The sequence below is a fragment of the Mastomys coucha genome, unplaced genomic scaffold (assembly GCF_008632895.1).
Source record: "Mastomys coucha isolate ucsf_1 unplaced genomic scaffold, UCSF_Mcou_1 pScaffold23, whole genome shotgun sequence".
Taxonomy (NCBI): domain Eukaryota; kingdom Metazoa; phylum Chordata; class Mammalia; order Rodentia; family Muridae; genus Mastomys; species Mastomys coucha.
The window spans coordinates 116,285,970-116,305,480 of NW_022196906.1; the positions used below are offsets into that span (position 1 = coordinate 116,285,970).

Here is a 19,511-nt window from a genome sequence, read left to right on the forward strand (position 1 = left end):
CTGGGGCTGGGGGTGGGGCTAGAGCTGGGGCTGGGGCTGGGACTTTGTGACAGAAACTTGCCTAGCATGAGCAAAGCCCTGGCTTCAGTCTCTAGCAGTGGAAGGGAAAGGAGAAGAGAGAGTAAGAGGAGACAGGTCACCAAGGACAGATTTGCAGTTTGCAGGTTTGTCTTGTCCTAGAATATGTAGTTTTACTTTAAGCAAAATTGAAGCCAAAGTAATGCACTGAAATCATTTTCTGTATTTTCCTTTAGGAGAAGCAACAAATACTGGTAACAGAGTGATTTGGTGTATGGTTTGCAAGGTATGTCCCTGAGCCAGTACAGACACACCTGCACTTCTCCCAGCCACTTCTCAACATTAGCACGCATGGGCAGGACAGAGCCACTGAGAGCCTCAGAGAGGGAACAGCAATTTATATACTGCGTGTGCATGTGCGTGCGTGCGTGTGTGTGTATGTGTGTATGTATGTACATGTACATGCATGCTGCATGCATATGTGGAGGCCAAAGGTTATCATCATGTCTTCCTTGATCATTATCCAGCTTATCCCACCCCCAATTTAAACACTCATTTATTTACTCTCTGGGTGCATGTTCCACAGCTGTCTCTTATAAAGGTCAGTGGACAATTTCTGGGTTCTAAGATAGAGCTCAGATTGTCAAATGAGGACCTTTCCCCCTAAGCTGTCTCACTGGCTCTCTCAACCTTACTAAACCTGAAGCTCACTGATCCGGCTAGGCTAGCTAGTGAGCATGTGCTCAGGAATCCACCTGTCATTGTGCTCCCCACCCCACACTCCACAGCTTTTGCACCTGAGGTTACAAATATGGGTAGTTGTGATTGCTCCCAGGTCCTTCTGCTTGTGTGGACAACATTTTATCCACTGAGCCATTTTCTTATTCCCAGGCTTTACTTTACCAATCCCTAGATTGATTTATCTAATTTGATCTACTTGCCACTTTCCAGAATTCATCTTAACAGAGATACAGTGGAAAAGAATAAAGATGAGAAAATGGCGTAGGCAGTCCCAAGAAATCTGTTTTGAAGGTGAAAGTTGAATTTGCAAAAATATGCAGCATATACTTAGACAGGTAAGAACAGCTGAACACATGGAGTTAATTGAGGATTGAGGTTAGACAGAGTCTCTGGCCTAATATATATGAATTAAAGTTTCTTTAGGGGACCTGCTGTCCAAACACAAAAACACTTTTCAATTTAGATTTCCTTGCTTATACTGGTCAATTATTAGCTCAGATGAACCAGGATAATGCACAGTACAGAAATTGGTTCTTTCTAACACTTTTATTACATACTAGTCTATTTTTTTGAAAAAATTATGGGGTTGTAGAAATGGCTCAGCAGTTAAAAGCACTGGCTTCTCTTCCAGAGATTTCTGAGTTCAATTCCCAGCATCCACGTGGTGGCTCACAGCCATCTCTAATGGGATCTAGTGCCTTCTGGCATGCTGGTGTACATGCACATAGAGCACTCTTATACATAGAATATATTAATAAAAATATTTTATTTTGTGTTTATTTGTATCTGTGTTTGTGCTCTTGAATACAGGTGCCCAGAAGGGATGTCAGATACCCTGGGACTGGAGTGAACATTGGTTTTGGGAATTGAACCCAGGTCCTCTGCAAGAGCAGTAAGCACTCTTAACTGTGAGCTATTTCTCAAGATCTATATGGTTTATTAATTAAAAATCTTAGTAAAAATGGACTCGTTCAGTTTGGGTTCTCAAGTCAGTTTGCAGAGAAACAGCAGAACAGGTTGTTAAAGCACTGACTGGCGTCGTGCCCTGGGGCTGACTCAGCTCTTCACAGCAGTCTAGGCAAACTTACTTCATGTCTCTTTGCCTCAGAATATGGTGAGTAGTAGAGAAGACTAGCAAGGTTAATGAAGCTGGATATGTGACATGCACAGTGCTCATTCAGAAGTCAGTGCTGAGTGTAAGCACAGTGGCTTCTAAAGTATGGAGCATGCTAGTCGGAGAATGCTTTTGTTGGCCTATTTAAATTTATTGTCTGTCAGTTTTTGAGGTGGCCCTAAGTAAGTGATTTCAGTAATTTTTTGAAGCAATGTTAATATGGTAATGTATCACTTTTATAATTGCATTTTTACTCTTACTATATTAGATATCAAGTGTGATGTTACTGGAGTGGTCAGATCTTCAAGAGTGGTCTTTGGAAGCTAAGGATGTAGCTCAGTGGTAAAGCTTGCCTAATGCAAGACTTGGGCTTGATCTCCAGTGTGGGCTCTGAAGTCTGACTTTTATTGAATTTTAGCTTTAATACCAATCACATGTATGCAGTTTCCTTGGCTTTAAGATGAGACAATCTGACCTCAGGAGCCTGTGACACAGTACAGTCCCACCTCCATGAGTGCCTGTGGAAAGATTTCAGTAAGTTTGGGCTTTTCTTCTGATCTTTGAAATAATGTGCTAATGCTTTAATAAAATATTGCCCTAGAGTGCTTAAGTTTTAGTTGGAGGTTATGTGTATCTCCATCATTAAACAGCACAGGTAGTGTGTCTGAGAGCACACAGCTGGGACCATGAGAGAAGGCTTCACCAAAGTAGTGTGTTTGTGGGTGCGTGCGTGCATGCATATGCGTGCATGTGTGACAACTTGTCTGGGAGGTTCATGTACTCATCGCTGGATTCTGGTACTCATTTCTAAAGTGTTTGTTCAGTTTGTGAGATTTAAAGTGCTATTTGTTTTTTAAAGATTTATTTATTGTTATATGTAAGTACACTGTAGCTGTCTTCAGCTATACACCAGAAGAGGGCGTCAGATCTCATTACAGATGGTTGTGAGCCACCATGTGGTTGCTGGGATTTGAACTTAGGACCTTTGGAAGAGGTGTCAGTGCTCTTAACTGCTGTGCTATCTCTCCAGCTCTTAAAGTGCTATTTTAATTGCTTGTTTAATTTTATATATTTGTTTTTTCTGAGTCAAGAATATTTATAAGAATATATTTCTGTCAGAAGTTTATATTATAAAGGTTGAAATTTTTAAGTATGATACAAAATTTGGCTTCTAAAATAAAAAACTCTGAGGCTTAGCTGGTCTGTAGAGTGAATGCTCACACACTCTGGGACAGTGAGCTGCCATGGTAGTTAAGTGTGACTTTAAAAAGCTCACAGTGGGCGTAAAGAGTGAGTGGCCTCCAGCCAGAGTGCTGAGTGCCTGCTGTGTCCAAGGGCTGCCTAATCCATGCTGTCAGGAAACACACGGTTGCTTGGGAAATGTTTCATTTCAAATGTAGTAAGAGTTTTGATTATATATCCTCTTTGTGTCCGTATTGATTTAGATTTGGGGCAATGACGTCTTCAGGAACCTTTAGATACTCACAGATTACATGGCATTGCTTGGAGATGCAGGGAGAGAAAGTGAGAGAAGACTGTGTTCAGAGGGGCCTTCCTATACCCTCTGCAACTATAGCTAGTCTCTGGATGATAGCAAATGGTTGCTAGGTTTCTGCCTATGTCCTTATTCTCCATTTTCCCTTTTTTGTGAACTCTCACCATCTTTTTTTTTTTTTAATTTTGTATTGATTCTTTGTGAGTTTCACATTATGCACCCCATCCTGCTCACCTGACCCCAAAATAAAACACCCAAACCAACAACAACAAAGCATAGACAACATCTCATCATGGAAACTGTAGTATGCCTCAGTATGTCCTACAGTAGATCCCTCAGTCCACACACCTTCACTTGCAAGTGTTCCTTGCAATGAATGAGTCATTGGTCTGGTTTGAGATCTCTGGCTTCTGTGACACCATCAGTATTGGATCCTCATGTGGATTCTTCCTGGTTATCCTATTGTTGCCCGGTGTCATGGAGATCTTGTAGCTTTGAATCAGCAAGACTGGCTGGCTCTTTCACATGTCCCAGTCGTTTGCAAATGATAAGATTTTGGAGTGGGCCCATTTAGGGCCCTGGGCCTGGGTGGTGGCTGAGCTAGTCAGCCTGTTGGCTCTCCCTTATCCGCACCACCAGGACAATAAGCACTGCTTCAGCTAGGCTGCCCAATGCCACCATTGGCAGGAGGGAAAGTCTGCTTTCCTGCTCTCATGTCCACTGTGCTGCCCAGTCAAGGTTCAGGGCCTACTCTCCTAGGTGCTGCAGCCTGTGAGGGACTGGGTCAGCTCTCCTGTTCTCATACCCTTGGGGCTGTTTCACTCATGCCTTTGCCATTGGGGCCAGCTCCACTGTGTTGCCCAGGTAAGATGCAGGGCCCATGAGTGCTGCAGCCAGTAAGGGAGCAGGGCTAGCTCTCCTGCTCTTATGATCCTATGATCAGCTTTCCCAGCTACTGCTGGTGACAAGGAAAGGAAAGGGAGGGTATCAGCCCCATGCCCATACCACCTCACACCAGACTAATGGTGGGGCCAGCTCTCCTGCACTCACCCACATCCTTTCTACCAGGGCTAGCCCTACCATGCTGTCCTTAGTCCTGCAGCTGGTGAGGAGCAGGAATAGCTCTCCTAAACTTATGACCTTATGGGCAGGTTTCCCAACTGCTAAAGGGGCAGAGGCATCACCTGTGCACCCATGCCACCCCCAGCAAATGAGTGCCAGGGTCAGCTCTCCCACATTCAGGCCATTATGGCTGGCTCACTCACACCCCTGCTACTAGGACCAGTTCGACTAAGCTGTCTGGGCAAGGCACAGGGTCTGCTCTCCCCAGTTCTGCTGCTGGCATGAAATGAGAGATGGAACCAGCTCTCCAGAGCTCACTGCATCCACTGAGGGGAGGGGCCAGTTATGCACAGCCCATGGGCATCCACATGATCCTCATGATTCTCGGAGGCTGCCCCAACCAGGGACAGCTCCACGTACTTTAGTAGTAATATGAGTTGTGGACATCAATTTTGACCCCTGCTGCTGCATAGTCAGTGGCAGCTCAGACTGGGACCTGACCATAGTCCCTTACACCAGACTCCTCCTCCTCTCTAACCTCAGGTCTCCAGTTCCATCTCTTCATAATGTTCAAGCTGCTCCACTTCTCTTTCCCTCCCATCTGACCATCATATAATCTCACATTGTGGTGGCTCCCGCCGCAGGTTGGCCCTGTCCCTCGTGGACCCGGTAACATCCTTCATTTTGCTGAGTGGCTTGGAGGCAAGGGCGTGTCTATGGTCCACCTGTGCCATGGGCTGGAAAGCATTGTGGTCTTCCTTGGGTCTCTGTCTTCCTCCAGTGCTGTGCCGCCTGGATTTGATTTGCTTTTTATATGTCCTAGGCATAAAATAGCTTTAGTCATCAAGACGCCCATCAAGCTAGGATGAAACAAAGGGCTGCCATCTGCTTTGCCCCTGACTGGTATAAGAACACCACCAACAAGGTGTCTCTGCCCATTGCTGGGGGTCTCACACCATAGTTTTAAAGTCTGATGGAATTTTACTTTTGGGAAATATTTGTCATTTAAACATAGCTTATCAAACTTATCAGTTACTTATTTCTGATATCCCACACTCCAAAAGTTGCTTCCAGTGAGCTGCTCCTTTTTCTTTGTGGACTATGGTACTTCTCAATTTTTATTTTGAATTATAAAGTCTTAAGTATATAAATAGATTTTTAATAATGACACTGACCCATTTTGTATCACAGTTGACTTAAGGCTCTCAAAATAAAACAATTAAATAGAAAGAAAATCCACAAGTTGATTACCTCTCTTGTTTTGCAGGTACCCATTGTGATGTTGACAATGAAGGCCTTATCTCCAGCAGATATGCTCATATGAGAAGATCCACTTCAAGCACTTTAAGTATTTTCCCTTTGCTGAACCAGCATGGCAGGGTTCAAGCGAGGATATGATGGGAAAATTGCTGGATTATATGATCTGGATAAAACCTTGGGTCGAGGTCATTTTGCAGTGGTCAAGCTTGCCAGGCATGTCTTCACAGGTGAGAAGGTGGCAGTGAAAGTCATTGACAAGACAAAGCTGGACACTCTAGCCACTGGTCATCTGTTCCAGGAAGTGAGGTGCATGAAGCTAGTGCAGCACCCCAACATTGTGCGTCTCTATGAAGTCATAGACACCCAGACCAAACTGTATCTCATTCTGGAGCTTGGAGATGGGGGAGATATGTTTGATTACATAATGAAGCACGAGGAGGGTCTTAATGAAGATTTGGCCAAGAAGTACTTTGCTCAGATAGTTCATGCTATATCTTATTGCCATAAACTCCATGTGGTCCACAGAGACTTGAAACCAGAGAATGTAGTCTTTTTTGAAAAACAAGGTCTTGTGAAGTTGACAGACTTTGGCTTCAGCAACAAGTTTCAGCCTGGGAAGAAGCTCACTACCAGCTGTGGCTCTCTTGCATACTCTGCTCCAGAGATCCTGCTTGGCGATGAGTACGATGCCCCTGCAGTAGGTAGGCAACCTACCCAGGAAGCTCTGTTGGAACTCTGCCACTGCTATTAGTGGGCTACGTTGCCTGAAAATAATTTCAAAGAGAATTTTGTTTATGTGTGTCTTACCAAGAAATGTGGTTTTATGAATACTGTGTATTCCTAAGCTGGCAGACAGGTTATTTTAAACTTATAAGGGAAAATAAGGGTATAAGGTATTTTTTAAAACTTATAAGGGTATTTTTAAAGCAAAAATAATTAGGGTATTGTTGAAGGGAACCTTTCAGGGCGCTCATAGCTTTTTTTCTTAAAGTCCGAGTTTACTACTTTCCCATCTTCTTAGATTGTTTTCTGGCAGTAACCCTGGCCATCCCTTCCTGCAAGTGTCCTTTAACAATCTCGTCACACTACATTGGAGTGGTGACATGACTTAACAACTGTGTGAAGAATTAGAAATTGAACTCGTGTTAATTGTGACCTTGAATAAGTAACTGACCACTTCGTCTGTAAGACGGACAGCTTTCCTTTGGCACTTTATTTGCCTTTTCATTGTATAGATAGGAACTTTGCCCCATCACCATGGGAACAAAGGGCAGAATAAGAAACTGCTTTGCTATATGCCTGTGCATGTGGGGTTATTGATATGGGGCCCTTAGCATTCCCAGCTGCCCTTGCCTTCTCCCCCGCATCCTTTGTACTCTTGTCCAGAATTACCTATCTGTAGTGGAAGGACTTGCTGGCTTTTAGGTTGGATTAGCTTTGTCCCCTTGAACCATATCAGTTGTGAAGGTCATACAAGAAACTGTTTTGACTTGAAAGGATTTGTTGAACTGAAGGTGCCGTCAGCTTTAGATTTTATTTAATCTCAGAGAAACATATTCTTACATTACATGAACAGGACATCAGACTCCATAGACAAGAGTGTTGCTGTGTGAGCTGCAGGCCATAGGAGATAAGTGAGAACAGCATGCTGACATGTTAGATTGACGATGTCATACAAAACATGGTCTAGACAGAGCTTGTTGGACTGTTGGGTTCTAGAAAAGAAGGGATGGTGGGTGGCCTCTCCCTTCAAAGACCACCTGGTTCACTCAGCCTTTTGTTGGGTATTTGAGCCAGAGATTTTGGAGAGTAAAGCCAGGTGACAGAACAGGCATGGATGTAAATATGTAAGACAGGATGAGGCAGAAGAGAGCTGAAGTAAGACACCTTTCTGCTTTCCACACGTGAAGTGAGACCAAGCCAAATGTTGTGAAAATCAGGAACAGTTGTGTAATTTAGAAGACAGTTTAGCAATGTCCTGGTAAAGAAAGATGGCACACATTATGTGACCAAGTAGTTCTCCTGTGTATGTGTGTATGGAGCACAGAGCCTCGTGGATGTCCCAACCCACTAAAGAAGTGTATCACGTCACTGGTGAATAAATTGTTCAGTATTCCTACTTAATTTTGTAGGTTAGTAAAAATGCAGCACATGTCATCGTGATGGATCTCTTCAAGTGTGTGTAAGGACAGAAAGCAAAGTGGTAAAGAGCACATATGATACAAATTTTATGTATGTTTAAAGCACAGTACAGTGGCATGTGTTGATGGGTGATACATATGCTATAAAATGAACATGAGGAGACTATTCCCGGGAAGTTTTGTGTTTCTGTTCTATTGGCATTTCTACACTGATGCCCTCCTCCCTTCCTCCTCCCCCCTTTCTCCTTCCCTTCCCTTCCTCCTTATTTATTTATTTATTTATTTATTTATTTATTCATTTTTGTTTTTTCATGACAAGGTTTCTCTGTGTAGCTCTGGCTGTCCTGGAACTCTCTCTGTAGACCAGGCTGGCCTCAAACTCAGAAATCCGCCTGCCTCCACCTCCCAAGTGCTGGGATTAAAGACTTGCACCACCATTGCCCAGCCCTCCTCCTTTTATGTCTATCTTAAATATTGCATAATGAAACTTCAAAAAAGTTAAAAAGAACAAAAGTGTTTGGAGAATGTTACCAAGGGGCAGATTTGATGTGTTGGTGAAGTGTGCAGTGGTTTGAGTTATAGGTTATTTCTTTTTCTTTGTTATTTTATTTGATTTTAACTGACCCTTTGTGATGTAATGTGGATAAATACAAAATTGGTTCCACAAAAGAACCAACAGTCTTCTTTCTGTTAATATGCCATTAAGCCAAAGTTAGTGATGCTTTGACAAAATGATCATAGGCAAACTGTCAGTGTTCATTACGGCACTTGGCTCCTTTTGCCTTAAGACTTAGTTCTGTTGTCATTGTATTCTTTATTCTTCAGGGAATCAGAGTTTAGTTTCACTTATTAACTACACCTTTATTTTCTATGTGATTTTTCTTTTTCTTTCCCTGATATTTCTAGGCTCTTTGAGTTTCCTCTATTCTTGTATGATGTCTTGGAAACCTCTTTAGTGTTTTCATTTCTAACATGAACTTATACACCCACAATCTCTACCCATTCCAAGGATCTCACTGTGTAGTTATTGTTCTTGTCTGTGTTCATCTTTACTGTTTGGTTTTCTGTTGAACTTTAAAGCTATTTAGAATGAGTTCTTTTCATTCAAAGGGCATAAATTTTGCCTTTTAGCTTATTGGCTTTTAATACTCATTATTTTTTAGTTCATTGAAGTTAATGAATATAAATTCCCAGGAATTTTACTTTAGGAAATATTTATATATTTTTTTCTCAGTGGTTTTTGAACATAGTAATATTTATAATGGTGACTTGCATGCTCCCTATATGATTAAAGTGTTTGTGTTTTAGATACATGAAGAGTTTTATACGTGAGGTTGCTCATTCCTCTGTAACATCAGTCTCTGTACTCTGTACTCTGACTCTGTACTGAGTCATCAGTACTCAATCATCATCAGTAGTTTCCCACTCTGATCTGGGATTCTCTTATGATCGACTTTTGCTTTGTGTATGCTATTTTTAAGTTGTGTAAAATAAATTTATAAATTTATTTCCCTTAGTGAGCTACACCTTTGCTAATAGAAAAGCAACTCGTTGTATGGTTATTTAACTACACTTCAGTTCTGCTGATTCATCTGCACTTTAGTTATCTCTGTCAAGGTTTTTGTTTCCTTTAGGTAATATATAGCTTTTATTTTTGCATCTAACATGTGAGTCATTTTACGAAGGTAAATTTAATCTGTATTATTCCTGGAATATTTGAATTTACTTGATTTTTAAAGTTGTATTTTTATTTTATGTGCATTGATGTTTTGCTTGCATATGTGTTTGTGGGAGGGTGTCAGACCCCTGGAACTGGAACTAGAGGCAGTTGTGAGCTGCCATTTGGGCACAGGTCCTCTGGAAAAGTAGCCGGTACTCTTAACTACTGAGCCATTGCTCCAGCCCTACTTGATTTTTTTAATTTGTTCTCTTATGTGTTTTCTTTCCCTACTTTGTTAGATTATCCAGGTTTTTCTTTTCCAAGTTTGTAAGATGTACAGTTTGCTTTCTTTTCATTGGCTTTTACTTTCAGCATTTTTAATATATCTCCTCCCCTGCAGTTCAGAAACTTTAGTTTAGAATTTGGAGATGTTTCCATTTGTTTAAGGGTATCTTTCCCTTAATTTTACAAATGTCTTGACTTCCCTGTCCTTCACTTGGATTTTTTTTTTTAAATAATCCTTTTATGGAGGATTTGTGAATGGTACTCCATGTCTTTGTCTATCTAGAAATGTACTCACAATGATACTTTGGTTGGACATAGAGACATATTCTATTAATTTTGGACGCTTTCTGTCATCCTTTTGTCTCTGTAGTGGCCAGCTGGTGTCTGGTATGAGACTGGTTTTGTTTCCTGTCACTGCTTCTCTGTTACTGAGCTGAGCTGGGTTTGCTTGTCTGTAAGCACTCCCTTGGTGAGTTTGTCTGGCTGTTTGTTTTTTTCTGCTTTGTGGCCTTGCTTCTACTCACGTTCACTTTTCCTGAGTGTGAAGAGACATTGGTTGGTTGTTCATCTTGTGCCTGTGAGATTTTCCAATAGCTTGCTGTGCGTACATTGTCTGGGTGCTGCAGCCTCCTGGTGGATAGACAAACACAGGGTGTGCACCTAAGCGGGCGTGCTGGCTTCTGAACCAACCTGTATGGCAGGTTCAGTATCTCCTATAGACAACATCTTCTTTTCCAAACCCACAGTCCATTTTTCCTTCCTGGAGCTGGTCTGCTAGGCCTAGGTACAGTTAGAAGGTAGAAAAACCAGAATCCCATCCCTTAGGTCAGTCCTCACTGTGTCCAGTGTAAGTCTAGAAAGAAGCACCATAGAAGGTCCTAGAGCTAGGTTTTGGGAGTCGTCCTTCATTCCATCCTCTGTAGCCCCTTTTCTGCCAAGTCTAGGAGTGTAGGCGGTGGAATGGGGGTGTGGGGACCAACCAGATCACATTCTGGAGGCTGTTGCTCCATGCTCCCCTGTGGGCTTCCAGACAGCTGTGTCAGGCTGACTTCTTGATGGAGAGGGAAGGAAATGATGGTAAGCATAAAAACTCTGAAATCTCTGGTAGCAGCCTTGGGGGTACTGTGGAGAGATTGCAGCATGGCAGTGGGCAGTGGGGTTACCTGTGGAAGAACAGACAGAGGTATACTGGAACTTCTGTTGGCCATGGGGTGGGAATGAGGCTTCATGGAGATTTCTGGATATGTTTTTGTTTGTCTGTTTGTTTCCCAAAACAGTTCTAGGAAAGCACTTATTCAGGTTTTCTTCCTTGTAGAAACCCTAAGCTGTGAAACTGTTGTGTCTCAGACTTCTGGCTCTTCTACAGTGCAGAACCTGACGTTGCTTAGAACTTCTTGACTTCTCTAAGATTTTAAAGTTTCAAGTTAAAATTTGATTTGGCATTGAGACTTTTTAAAAATCTCTCTTGAGATTTGGAGTCTTCCTGGAATACTACATATTTTTTGACCTGAAAACTATATTAGATGCTTCCTAATTTATAGACAAACCTTTCAAAGATGAAATAGACAGTGTCAGCATTAATTTATTATGACCAGTTATAGAATAAATAGAAATGAAATATAAGTTACTTTAAACATGCCCTCACTTAATGTAATGCAAGTTTGGCTTCAGATTAAGCATATAGCTTAATATTTATATATGCCATCTATATTGTGTATGTACACATTTTACAAATATGTAAAAATATTTACATGTGTGTACTTTGTAGTATCCCTTAGACTCATGGCTCTGCATTAGTGCTGATCATCCTGAGTCATGACTGTCTACTCATGCATGTTAATACACAAATGATGGGATTCTTCCTGAGTCTGTGCTCCATTCTGCACCCAAGGACTGGCCTTTACATGTTCTCAGTAACTGGGAATAACCAGGAGCAGTCTCATCCAGAGACTCAGACCTGCTACTGTGAAGGCTGAATGCTTTGCTCTTGTCTCCAGAAACAAGGCAGGATGTCTAATTGCTGTTCCTAACAGTGTCCCAAAGCATACACAGTGGGAAGGAAGAAATAAAACTGTCTCTACTTATAATTGACATCGTTAACTACCTGGAAAGTCTCAAGAAGTCTACAGAAAACTTACTAATAAATGAGTTCAGCTTACAGGACTTAAAATCAGAGAAAACACAAATGCATTTCTGTAATAACAATGAATAAACAAATGGAGGACAAAATTAAAACAGTATCATTTGTAATGAAATAGTAAATAGGAAGGTTATGGACATGCCTAACTGAAAGTGATGAAATGCTAATGCGGAAAATCAAAGGCCTGATATAATGCAGAGCAGGCCCTATTCTCTGACAGCAGAGTGCAGTGTAGATGTCACCATGTCCCAGGGATCCAGTCAGCACAGCCCCCAGCTGGTGCCCATAGCTCCTTACACACAGAGATCTAAAGTCTGTAGGGAAAGGCAGAGGACCTAGAACAAACAAAACCCACCACCACCACCATCCAATAACCGGGATTTTAGAGGAATCACTAATAAGATAAGACCAGATTTAGAAACAGTGTGGCAGGAAGGCAAGATGACTCAGCAGGTAAGAGCACTGACTGCTCTTCTGAAGGTCCTGAGTTCGGATCCCAGCAACCACATGGTGGCTCACAACCACTCATAATGAGATCTGACGCCCTCGTCTGGTGCATCTGAAGACAGCTACAGTGTATTATGCTGGAGGGGGGGGAGCGGAGCAAGCGGGGCTGTCCTGAGTTCAATTCCCAGCAGCCACATGATGGCTCACGACCATCTGTACAGCTACAATGTACTCATACACATAAAATAAATAAATAAATCTTAGAAACAGTGTGACAGCTTCTTACAAAATAAAGTATACAGTTACCATGCAGCACTTCTCCTGTGGTGAGTAGCTGTGCTCACATTGACCCATGCGTCCCTGTCATGGGGAGAGCAACACCTCCCACACTATGGGGCTTGTGCAGCGGTAAAGATGCTCAACATTGAAGATCTTGAGTCCACCCTAAAGGTGGGGAAGTGCAGACTTTAATTCCACCAGTGAGAAAGCAGAGGCAGGAGGGTCAGGAATTCAAGCCAACTTTAGTTACAAAGAGAACTATCTCATAGCAAAAACAAAAATCCCACCTCATACCAGAAAACTGTACACTAATTCCACTTATGGGATTCTCTTGTAACAGTGTAGGGAACACGTTAGTGAGTGTGAGGGTTAGAGATGATGGTGGTGGTTCAGTAACAGAGGCCAGGGGGAGCTTTAGGATGGGATTTCTGTGTCTGCCTGTAATAAATTGCATCAAAACTGTGCACAAGTAGCTTTAAAACACTGAGTGAGCTGTCGAGCCGTCAAGTGTCTGCTTCTGCTTCTGACCTGCTGTAGTTAGGGAAAGTTCTGCTCTCTGGGAACACCACATAACACATCAGAACACTGGGGGTCATCCTGTAAACCTGAGTGTGCAGGGCTGGGAGGGTGGAGAGGGAGAGAGGGAGGGAAAAGGAGAGAGGGGGAGGGGGAGGGGGGAAGGAGGGAGAGAGGGAGAGAGAAGGGGGAAGGAGGGAAAGGGGGGAGGAAGAGTGGTGGAGGAGAAGAATGAGCAAACCCGGCAGCAGTCTGTCTCAACTTTGCTCGTGAGTGTCTTGTCTGTCTGCATGCTTTATTTATTGGTTCTGGTGGCATCTGCGGTGATTACAGTTGGTCATACACTGGACCTGGCTGTCTCCTAACCTTGTCATCTCCTGTTCCTTTGCCTGGAACTGAGTAGTCTTGTCTAGGATTCTCAACATACATGCCACCAGGTGTATGAGGCCCTTACTTCTCCATAGGTGGGGCCTCCTACATGGCCAGTCCTTCTCCAGTTCTCTGGGCTCTGTTACCTCCTGCAGTAATAGTGCCTGACACAAAAGCCCGCAGACCACTGACAAAACTGCCTCAGTGCATCCTGTTTTGGAGAGTCACAGAATGCCTTGGTCCGTGCTGTGACTGCTGTCCCATGGGGACATTTGGCCTTAGATCCTGGCAGTGCATCCTGTTTTGGAGAGTCACAGAATGCCTTGGTCCGTGCTGTGGCTGCTGTCCCATGGGGACATTTGGCCTTAGATCCTGGCCGCCAGGGATCTGGTTGTGGGAGAAGGAGTAAAGAAAAAGTGCTCTCTACTCTGGAAACTATCCTCAGGGGAATTTCTACAATGTTAGCTGCCAAATGCGGAGGGAGGGTGAGCCTGGGAGCTTTGCTCGCATGTTTTCCTACATGTTGGTTGAATTTAACTTTCAGAAACTTGTTTACATATGCATACTAAGCCAGACTTTAAAGCTGGAATCTTTCTTCCCTTTTAAAAATGTAAACTTAAAGAAAGAAAGAAAAAAAAAACATAGAAAGAAAGAAAAAGAAAGTAAATAAGTGCTGGTATTTGTTGTGTAGTTGGTTAGTCTTTGTGTTAAAAAAAATAATAATAATAACTTAGTTGATAGAGCACTTGCCTGACATACAGAAGGCCCTGGATTTAACCCCCATTGCTGCATAAACCTGTTGTGATCCAGGCAAGACACTCTGTTGTCCCAGTATTCAAGAGATGGTAGAGGAGTCAGAAGTTCAGATTGTAACTCTCTATCTTATCTTTCCCTTTCACATCAGTGTGGACACAGGTGAGGCTGGAACTTCAGCAGTGCTTTAAGAACAACCATTTAAATTCAGAAATGCATGTAGATGCAGATCTCATCATCAGATCTCATGCTCAAAACACTGACACCCCCTTCCCCTTCATTGAGATGGTTTTGGCATGTGGTCCAAGCTGGCCTCCAACTCAAAACCCTCCCTTAGTCTTCTGATTGCTGAGATTATAAAGGGGAGCCTGTTTTTTCTGTTGCCCTTTTTTTATTTTCAAAGCTATAATTATGTATAAAATGTAAGCCTTTTGAAGAAGGAAAACTGGCTTGTAAAATAAAGAATTTAATGGTTAGAACAAATCTCTGGGGGCTTTTTTGGTTTGGTTTGGTTTGGTTTGGGTTTTTTTTGTTAGTTTTGTTTTGAAAAGAGGTGTCTTATAGCCCAGGCTGGCTCAGACTTGTGTATGTGCCTGAAGATGGCTTGAGCAGTGTGTGACTTCATTCTTTCAGTGGCTATGGTTTCTGTCAGTCAGCTTCTCACTTACCACGCTGACAGTGGTAGAGCAAGGTCAGTGTAGAGCTGAGTTAACTATGCAGAGTGATCTGTAGAGGCAGGGCTTCTTCATAGCTTTCGTTCCAGACAAATGCCTCACTCCCCTCTTTCTTCAGTAACCACCCTTAGATAATCTCCTGGCTTTTTCAAAACTGACTTACCTAGGTTTTTTTGTCGATGAACTTTTTGTTGTTGTTTTTTAAATAAAGCCAAGGATTAGGAAGATAACTCATTTGGTAAAATGGCTGGAGGACCTGAGTTTCATCCCCAGAACCCATACTTTTAAAACATCAGGTGTGATAGTGTTTGTGCTAAGTGGAGAGAGACAGACCTGTGAGGCCAGCCTTGTTTGCTTGGTAAGTTTCAGGTCAGGGAGAACCCTGTCTCAAAAAGAATAAAGATATGGATGGTGGCAAAGGAACAACAGCCGAGGCTGTCCCCTAGCCTCCACACATACTTATGCACCTGCAGACACATATACACATAAATGCATTCTGTGTTCCATAAAATTAATGCCCAAACTAGTATCCTTAAAATTTAACTTAGGAAGGCAAAAACTGTAGCCTGTCAGCCATTGTGTCTGTGTCTGGGGTTGGAGGGACAGAGACCCTTTCCGCCATTGTGGCTCTGTGTCTGGGGGGTTGAGGGATAGAGACCCTTTCCAAGGTAGATCTGAGGCCTGGAGCCAAGGCTCTGGGGGTTTGAGGGATAGAGACCCTTTCCAAGGTAGATCTGAGGCTTGGAGCCAAAGCTCTGGGGTTTGAGGGATAGAGACCCTTTCCAAGGTAGATCTGAGGCCTGGAGCCAAGGCTCTGGGGTTTGAGGGATAGAGACCCTTTCTAAGGTAGATCTGAGGCCTGGAGCCAAGGCTCTGGGGGTTTGAGGGACAGAGACCCTTTCCAAGGTAGATCTGAGGCTTGGAGCAAAGCTCTGGGGTTTGAGGGATAGAGACTCTTTCCAAGGTAGATCTGAGGCCTGGAGCCAAGGCTCTGGGGGTTTGAGGGACAGAGACCCTTTCCAAGGTAGATCTGAGGCCTGGAGCCAAGGCTCTGGGCATGATGCCCCCTTGCTGAAAATAAAGGAGGGATAAGTGGAGAGGTTGAATAAAGAGAGTGATGGTGTTTAGGTGTTTTGCCTGCATGTATTTGTACCACATCTGTGCAGTGCCTGTGGAGGCCAGAAGAGGGCATCAGATAACCTGGGATTAGAATTACAGTTGGTTTTGAACCACTGTGTGGGTGCTTGGGAATTGAACTCAGGTCCTCTGGAAGAACAACCAATGCTCTTAAGCACTGAGCCGTCTCTCAGTGCCCTTCTTCCACTTTTCCTACTGTAGATTATCTATCTTACTATAAATTATCTAGCTGTGATTTGGGTAGGAAATGATGATAGAAAATTTGAGCTAAGGTTTCTAGACCTTGTTCATGAAGAGTCCATCAACCAATGGCCACATTACCAACCACATTACACACCGTAATGGTCTGGGAAGTATTCAGCGCATTTATTGTATGTCTTTAAATTCATTTGACACTATTAGCTAAGTGTATATGCATCAGCTCTTCACTGGATCTTGACATATTTGCTAAGGTTCATAGGAGACTCTCTGTGGACTGAGAGCTTAGTGGACAGAAGCCCCAGATGGGATGACCCAACACTGTGCCAGGGTGGGATGAGATGACCCAACACTGTGTGCCAGGGTGGGAAGGGATGACCCAACACTGTGTGCCAGGGTGGGATGGGATGATCCAACACTGTGTGCCAGGGTAGGATGGGATGACCCAGCACTGTGTGCCAGGGTGGGATGGGATGACCCAACACTGTGTGCCAGAGTGGGGTTCTTGCTTCTCTGTTTAGCAGTACTTAACTTCCTAGAGGACTAAAATTGGTGGAACAGATTCTTACAAGTCAATGAATCCAGCAGAATACCAGGATCAGATGATGTAAATAAATCTTAAGTATAAGTCATCGCCAAGCTTGTATTCTAAAGTAGCCTTTTTGGTTTGGGAGTTTTAGTGATTTTATGCTTTTCAGATACTACACAAAAGAGCCTTTCTATTAGAGAACACCATTTACTAATTGGACCTGACTGTCACAAGGAATCATTAAGATCTCACCTTTGGGCTTCTGAGGGCTTGCTTTCTGCTTCATCTCAGAACTGGTCTCAGCCTTCAGTCAGCCCGTGCAAATGTGTCTTCAGATGGCACAGTGGGACCAGCCATGATATCCCCTGAGGAGCAGAGTCCTACTGTTCACAGGCTTAATGTTGTGCCTTGATGTCTGTCCGATATAGGCACAACTGTTAACCAGGTTATAAGGAAACAACTTGATACAAATTGCTGGGATTGACCATCTAGCTTCATATCGAAATGACAGCATCAACTAGGGGAGTTTGGGTTCTTGGTGGAGAATTTGTGTGAGCTCTGCCTGACCTTTGACTCTGGCATTGTTGAAGGAGGAGAGGAGGCTGTCATGTGAATATGGGGATGCCTTATGAGATGGGTGCTAAGACTCCTAAACTGTAAGTCACTGTGTTCCTAGAAATCTGTTTATGCATTAACACACACACACACACACACACACACACACACACATGCGCATGCGCGCGCTTAAGTCTCTCCCTTCCTTCGCCTTTTCTTTCCTAATTTAAAGCAGAATCTGGCTTTGTACTTCTGTCCTGTTGCTGTAGCCTCCAGACTGCTGGGATTCTAGGTATGCATCACTACACCCTGTTAATAACTTTTGAGTTGGCCCTGACTTGGCAGTGCACCAGGAAGTAGAGAAAAACAAGAAACAAAACAAACAAAACCCACAGTCCTTTGTACCTAAAATGGACAAACCACATGTATTTTGCTTATGGCTGTCATTCAGAGTTTCATACAGATTTGCAGTAATTTTGTATAAAATGCTAGCAAGCTCAGCATTTCCGTTTCCCGCTTTCAGCTAGTAGGTGGTGTGGGACCTCTCCTTTAAAGCCTGTTAGTGGGTGACACGCTGTGGAAAGGGGTCATGCTTCTGCTGCTCCGGCCCCTTCACTGCTGGCCCCAGCTTCAGTGTGATTGCACATGGGTTGACTTTGCGTCTGGGTCTGCTGGCCCCAGCTTCGGTGTGATGTCCTCTTGGTGTGAGTGCATGTGGCTTGACTTTGCGTCTGGGTCTGCTGACCCTTTAGAGGTGGCTGGGGCTCCACACTGCATCTTAGACTAGTTCTTCAGTTGGCTACTCAAGTCATGGACACAGTAACAGGACTAATGTATTCAGAAGATAGCAGGAGAACTATTGTAGCTGCTGACTGGAAGGGTGGCTTATCTGAGGAGAAGGAATGGCAGACTCCTTGGGATGCAGTCTGTCAAACATATTCTTGTTCAACTAAGGGTTTGTATGTGCAGAGTTGAAGGGGAAGGCTGAGCACTAATCTGTGCTTGGCCTTTCTGAGCAGATAAAAAGGGTCTCATTAAACAACTTGTAAGTAGACACTGTAGAAGAAAGTATTTTATCTTATATGTGATTAGAGTATTCAGGATGTAGTGTAAAACATAGTGATCAAGATTGTGGTAGAAACCCTGTGTGACGAGTACACATTCTGAAAGGACTGAGTAGAAAGTCCACAGATACACACACAGTCAGCTGGACAGTCCACACATACACACACAGTCAGCTGGACAGTCCACAGGTACATACACACACAGTCAGCTGGACAGTCCACAGATACATACATACATACACAGTCAGCTGGACAGTCCACAGGTACATACACAGTCAGCTGGACAGTCCACAGATACATACACAGTCAGCTAGACAGTCCACAGATACATACATACATACACAGTCAGCTGGACAGTCCACAGATACATACATACACAGTCAGCTGGACAGTCCACAGGTACACATACAGTCAGCTGGACAGTCCACAGATACATACATACACAGTCAGCTGGACAGTCCACAGATACATACACAGTCAGCTGGACAGTCCACACATACATACACAGTCAGCTGGACAGTCCACAGATACATACATACACAGTCAGCTGGACAGTTCACAGATACATACATACTCAGTCAGCTGGACAGTCCACAGATACATACATACACAGTCAGCTGGACAGTCCACAGATACATACATACACAGTCAGCTGGAGAGTCCACAGATACATACACAGTCAGCTGGACAGTCCACACATACATACACAGTCAGCTGGACAGTCCACAGGACATACACACAAAGTCAGCAAGGCAGTCCACAGATACACACACAGTCAGCTGGATAGTCCACAGGTACATAGATACACAGTCAGCTGGACAGTCCACACATACATACATACACAGTCAGCTGGACAGTCCACAGATACATACACAGTCAGCTGGACAGTCCACAGATACATACATACACAGTCAGCTGGACAGTCCACAGATACATACACACACAGTCAGCTGGACAGTCCACACATACACATACAGTCAGCTGGACACTTCACACATATATACACACACAGTCAGCTGGACAGTCCACAGGTACATACATACACAGTCAGCTGGACAGTCCACAGATACATAC

The 19,511-nt window shown here is 43.4% G+C and overlaps 1 protein-coding gene, 1 long non-coding RNA gene and 1 other non-coding gene across 11 annotated transcripts in view; 1 reads left to right on the plus strand and 2 right to left on the minus strand.

Moving 5' to 3' along the window:
- Positions 1-5,829, minus strand: part of LOC116072651 — an 11,144-nt gene extending 5,315 nt beyond the window's left edge. Inside the window, exons 1-2 of the long non-coding RNA XR_004111534.1 lie at positions 5,682-5,829; positions 5,053-5,249 (exon numbers count right to left, since the gene is read on the minus strand). This is a non-coding gene — a long non-coding RNA (uncharacterized LOC116072651). The remainder of the gene's footprint in view (positions 1-5,052; positions 5,250-5,681) is intronic.
- Snrk (SNF related kinase) overlaps positions 1-19,511 on the plus strand; it is a 58,955-nt gene that overhangs the window by 13,692 nt on the left and 25,752 nt on the right. The window contains exons 2-6 of one of the 9 annotated variants that reach the window (XM_031344114.1): positions 255-304; positions 970-1,094; positions 1,570-1,667; positions 2,292-2,407; positions 5,698-6,391. The exons of 1 other annotated variant lie outside the window; for it this stretch is intronic. In XM_031344114.1, the coding sequence (XP_031199974.1) occupies positions 5,803-6,391 (589 nt within the window). In that variant the 5' untranslated portion in view covers positions 255-304; positions 970-1,094; positions 1,570-1,667; positions 2,292-2,407; positions 5,698-5,802. Of the gene's footprint in view, positions 1-254; positions 305-969; positions 1,095-1,569; positions 1,668-2,291; positions 2,408-5,697; positions 6,392-10,791; positions 10,854-19,511 lie in introns of those variants that run through there. 7 more of the 9 variants (XM_031344113.1, XM_031344115.1, XM_031344116.1 and 4 more) reach the window with 7 other exon arrangements.
- Positions 5,241-5,379, minus strand: LOC116074102. The gene has a single exon (XR_004112074.1). It is a non-coding gene; the product is annotated as a small nucleolar RNA SNORA48 (small nucleolar RNA).